The sequence below is a fragment of the Trichechus manatus genome, unplaced genomic scaffold (genome assembly GCF_000243295.1).
Source record: "Trichechus manatus latirostris isolate Lorelei unplaced genomic scaffold, TriManLat1.0 scaffold00260, whole genome shotgun sequence".
Taxonomy (NCBI): domain Eukaryota; kingdom Metazoa; phylum Chordata; class Mammalia; order Sirenia; family Trichechidae; genus Trichechus; species Trichechus manatus.
In genome coordinates, this window is record NW_004444196.1 from 1,253,523 (window position 1) to 1,258,794 (window position 5,272).

The 5,272-nt window shown below is 31.4% G+C and overlaps 1 protein-coding gene across 4 annotated transcripts in view; it reads left to right on the top strand.

Moving 5' to 3' along the window:
* Positions 1-5,067, top strand: part of LRFN5 (leucine rich repeat and fibronectin type III domain containing 5) — a 315,208-nt gene extending 310,141 nt beyond the window's left edge. For all 4 annotated transcript variants that reach the window (XM_004389791.2, XM_023724775.1, XM_023724774.1 and 1 more), the window contains one exon: positions 4,679-5,067. In XM_004389791.2, coding sequence (XP_004389848.1) covers positions 4,679-4,696 — 18 coding nt within the window. In that variant the 3' untranslated portion in view covers positions 4,697-5,067. The remainder of the gene's footprint in view (positions 1-4,678) is intronic.
* The last annotated feature ends 205 nt before the right edge of the window (positions 5,068-5,272 follow it).

A 5,272-nucleotide genomic window follows, 5' to 3' on the forward strand; every position in this document is an offset into this window, starting at 1 on the left:
GGGGTGCAGAACTCAAATTCTAGTAAGAATACCAGACTTAATGGTCCGACTGAAACTGTAGGAACCCTGGAAAGCATGGCCCCTGGATTCACTATCAGCCCAGAACTAAAACAATTTCTGAGGCCAACTCTTCAGACAGGGATTGGACTGGACTGTAGGACATAAAGTGATACTCGCGAGGATCATGCCTCTTAGCTCAAGTAGATACAGGAGACTAAATGGGCAGCTTCTGTCCAGAGGTGAGATGGGAAGGCAGAGAGGGTTAGGAGCTGGTTGAATGGATATGGGAAATCAGGAGTGGAAAGGAGGAGTGTGCTGTCACAGTATGGGGAGAGCAATTAGGGTCGCATAACAATGTATGTATAAATTTTTGTCTGGAAAAAAATAAAAATAAGAAAAAAAAGATTTGGAAGCAGGAGAGGCCAGTGTCTGAGTCATTTTTCCATTGACCAGTTAATGTAATTTCCAAAATAGTCACATTTCATGGGACATATTATGTATTATTGTGTGTATTTATTAATTGTACCACATTGTTAGAAGTGGAATTTAGAGAAAAGTGATCTCTTTGGGATTCTGTGTACTACCGGAGATTGCACAAGTTTCGTCTATGTGATAAATATTGAACATTTTTAATAATGATTTTTTAATCCTATAATAATCAGTATTAATTATAGAAAATTTTGAAAATACAATAAAACAATGAAAAAGTAGTGAATTAGGAATAATCCACCACTCAGAAGCAAATACTAAAAATCTAGTACATAATCCTTCAGTAAATTGCTGTTGCAAATATAGTAAATTCATGTGTGTATAGGTGTACTTTGTATTAGACTTATATGGAAAATGTGTATATGTGAAATATGTCACCTTTTTAAAAAACTTTAGGCTGAGTCTTTCTTTAGTTCCCTTTATGAAACAAATAGTCATGTCCTAATGTCTAGAAACTTTTCTTCCACTCTTTGCTCAGTTTTCTTTCTACGGGCCTTAGTAAGGAAAAACAAAACAAAACAAAACAAAAAACAAATCCACAAGCAAAGAATAATTTTAACATCATTTAGTAGCAGTTCATCATTCACTCATTAGCCAACTCCTCCTTACATATCTATTCTCAGATTCAAGTTACTCTGTGACCTCAGTGTAACTATTCTTGGTACTTGGTACATGATTTCTGCTATAGCAGGCCTATCATTTGTACAGCTGTCAGGAGGACAAATCCATGATGTCCTTCTGAAAGTGACTGTGACCTGTGTGCTCTTAGTCATCTCAGAGCCTTTCACATTGTCAGGAGCATTTTACTGCCTGTGAATGAAGTGAGGTACAGAGTGGCAGAAATCCCTTGTGCTTCCAGCTTCCAGCTTTGGGTTTCCTGTAGCTAATCAGTCCGAGGTATCAGCTAGGATGATTTTTTTTTTTTTTTTTTTTAATTCTTCTTCTGAGGATAGAGAGTTAAAACACTTATTTCAATAAAATCAGCCAGAATAATCCCTATGCTGACTTTCATTGACTTCATACATATGTATAGAAATAGAATGAGCTTAAACTATTTGAATGTATTATATATGATCCTCATAGAAAAAGATCATATGATTGAAATTCCACGGATACGATTTGAAGACACAGGAGGGAAGAATCAATGATAAAATTAGTGATAATTACTCCATAAGTAAACGTGCCTTTATATATAAATTAACGTTATGCTTGGCAATGATTTTCATGCTTAAAATCAACCTGGTAAAACAATAGATATGCCATATGTGACAGTTCAGACAAGAACACTTGTCCAGTTTGCATTGATACTGAAAATGCCTTAAGTATTTGCTGTATTTATACCAACAGAACTATGTGTTCTGCATGTGTGTGTGTATGCATACACAAGAAATACCACTTATTCCATGATTTCTTACACTAACCTTTTAGATATTTGCTGCCTGATTTTTAATAAATTTGACCTCTGATTAGTCCACGTTTATTATTAGTCATGGATTTTAAAAATCTAAACTTTATCATACAATCTCCGCTACAGATTCAGTAACTATGAAAAGGTTCTTTTAGAGAATGTTAATATATAAATGAATAAAAAGTTAATAAAAAACTCTGATAGAGAATAAACAGCAACATTTAAGAACTAAGGAAAAACACTCGTTTGGAAAGCATATGAAATAAGAGCCAAATGACAAAGCAAAGATGTATAGATGATCTGAATATATTTCCAATATTTTTCCAACAGAGAATGACCAATACAAATTATCTGATTCTGCAGTTTTTGTTCTATATGTTTCCCTCACATGAATTATTTTTTTGAAATAAGACTAATAGAACAGGCATATAAATAGAAAACATTTAGTTATTTATATAACAATAAAACTTTTTGGCACATTCGAATATTACATCAAATCAGAAATAAAATAATAGAACCCTAGTGTCAGCAATCACCTTTAGAAATCAACTCCTTTTTGTTCGGACAGCTAGACATTTTATAAGTTTGTAAGGTATAACTCACTCATGCTTAGTCATTATGTTCCGAGTAAGGGCAGTAATAGAATTTTCCCACCATTCAATGTCAGCAATTTTTTCTTTCTGCTCTTAATATTCCAGGTAGCTTCCATTTCCTCTTTATTTTGTAATACTGATAATAAGACTGTTCAGAGTGTCTTGAATGACTTCCTTTGACTTTTAAATGATGATCATTACCAAAAGATCCTAAACTTACCCTAAATTAATTATTTTTTGTTCTTTTATCATTTCACCAAAATTATTATAGTCTGTTGTCTTATTTTTGTGATGCTCTTGTAATTTTGTATTCTATGTTTAGATTTTTTTATGAAATGTTTGACTTTTGCTAAGTAAATTTACAAAGTATTATTTTGCATATCCTATATAATACAAATTTTTATTCTGCTTCATATTATGTCACCATTTCAACTATGGTAACAGTCTCAGGACAAAGAAATCCCACCATAGTCCCTGAAACAGACTGGTGTTTCCTAATTTTCAAAATTAATGGTCTTTCTATAAACTGTATTTCCACAGATTGTAAATACTATTCTGTGTAAAGTGAAGTTGAATCAAATACCTTTTAAACTATGTCAAATTATAGAATCATTAGCAATATTAAAATAGAGTTTGTTATTCTGAAAGGATTTATTAATTATAAAATAAAACTAGTTTCATTGTTCACTATTTTTTCTTCTTAGGTATTTTGAGTCTTTTATTATATTGTTACTTCCTGTTCTTGAAATTTGGTATAATACATCTTTTTTCCACCAAAGGGGATATATTATTGGAAATATAAAAAGCATGTGTTACTATCCAATATCATCAATATGAGCTATACTATTCTAGTGATGTATGCCATTGTAATTTAATGTGATTTTACAATTTTTCCTTAGTATTTTTCCAGATAAAGTAAGATAGTCATACATATACTTCAAGGTGTTTTTTTTTCCTAAATATCATATATATTGGTCCCTTATCAATCTTCACACATTACGTGCATCCCTAGTTAGTTCTCAAAAATAATTGCAGCCAAAAATAACTTGAGTAGATTCAGTTTATGAAATATTTTGAAAATTTTTCTATCGTATCTCTACAGTATTTTATGTGCCTTTGCACATAAAGTTATCCAATTAACTTTAATATACTTTAAAAACTTTATCATATAAAGTTATCCAAGTATATTTTGCATCATCAATTTGATTTACTGTATCCAGTAGTTAATTAGGAATCTATATCTCAAAAGTAGTTATGATTCATTTGTGCCGTGTGTTCTACACTCTCATCCCCAAATAGAAACTGTAAAGATGTCATTGTTTTTGAATGCTAATGAGAAAAGTTATTTCCATTTTGTATGTATGAAACCTTATATTTCTCAAAAATGATTTTCCATATTTATCAAGGATAGAATTTACAGATACATTTTGTATCAATGAGTACTGAGAACCCATATTAGAGGAAAAACATTTCCACAGTTAGTTATTTAAATAATTTTAAAATGGATTATTTTACTATTTTCTTTCAAAATTATGCTTAGGTTAACTTTGGAGTGTGTTAGTTTGTGAAGTAGTGTCAGTTTTGACTTTTATTTTACTTGTTCTCTGGATCAAGAACTAATCAGTAATGATAAATGACAGTCTTCATGATCATTAAATGTACAATTACATTTTATATAATTTTAATATCATATAAAACTCCCAGCAGAATATATATTTAAAAAGTAGAGATCACTTAACATTTAGAAGTGTTGGAAAAATTTAACCTAATATGTTCATATTTTAAAAACCAGTATGAATATTTATTAAAACTTAAATGGAATGTATATTTTTCAGTGTCATAAATGAATATTTATCTTCATTTGCTAATAATGTAAATGTTAGAACCAAAGAAGGCAAGGGAAAAATGCCAATCCACAATCTGGCTTTGAATTGCATAACTATTAGGCTTGAGACACTCAGATTCCTTTAAAAAATGAAATTCCTTTGTATATTTACCAAGTTTAAAATGCCAAGTAACATCTTAAGTGCTGATGTGCATGTCTAGGTAGTTTTCAAGGATGTGTCTGGTATTTTACAAGAATCTCCTGCCTTGGTGCTTATAATTTGGTAACTCTAGATTGTTAGGACAATGATCTTATTAGCTCTGTGTTTTTTTGTTTTTTTTTTCTTTTTCTCTTTCCTTTCAGAGGCTGGAGTTAATCTGAAGAGCACCACTTCTTCTCTGTCTCCTGAAAAAAGTTGCCGCTGATATTTTTACTGGATAAAACTCAAAAGTGTTTCAATTCGCGAGGCTAACTGTTGAACTGGTGTCCTAGAAGAAATTTTCCACAGGAGCCCAAGCAGAATTCTCTGATACTGGCAGAACTGGCTCCATCAGACCATGGTTCATCTTCCTTTAAAACCAAAATTTTTTTCTGGCCTACAGTATTTTTTTTTTTTTTTTGAAAGAAAACAGCCTCCATTGGCATCGAGTTCTGTATCAATCCATGTTACATTGCCATCCATGATTTAACAGACTGTAGAATCTTGAATAAACTATATCACTTTAACAAATAAATGTTTTACTATGACAGAACTTGCACACTGCCTGATTTGTCAAAATATCTATTGCTTCAGGTATGAATGGTGAAATGATGACTGCAAGAACTAATAATGCTATTTTACATTTATGTAGTGGCAAAAACCATAAGGGATCACAAACTGCTTTATAACCTTGGAATTATTTCTTCCATGACTAAAGTGCACCCACATCTCTGGCACAGCAGTACAGCTATTTAAAC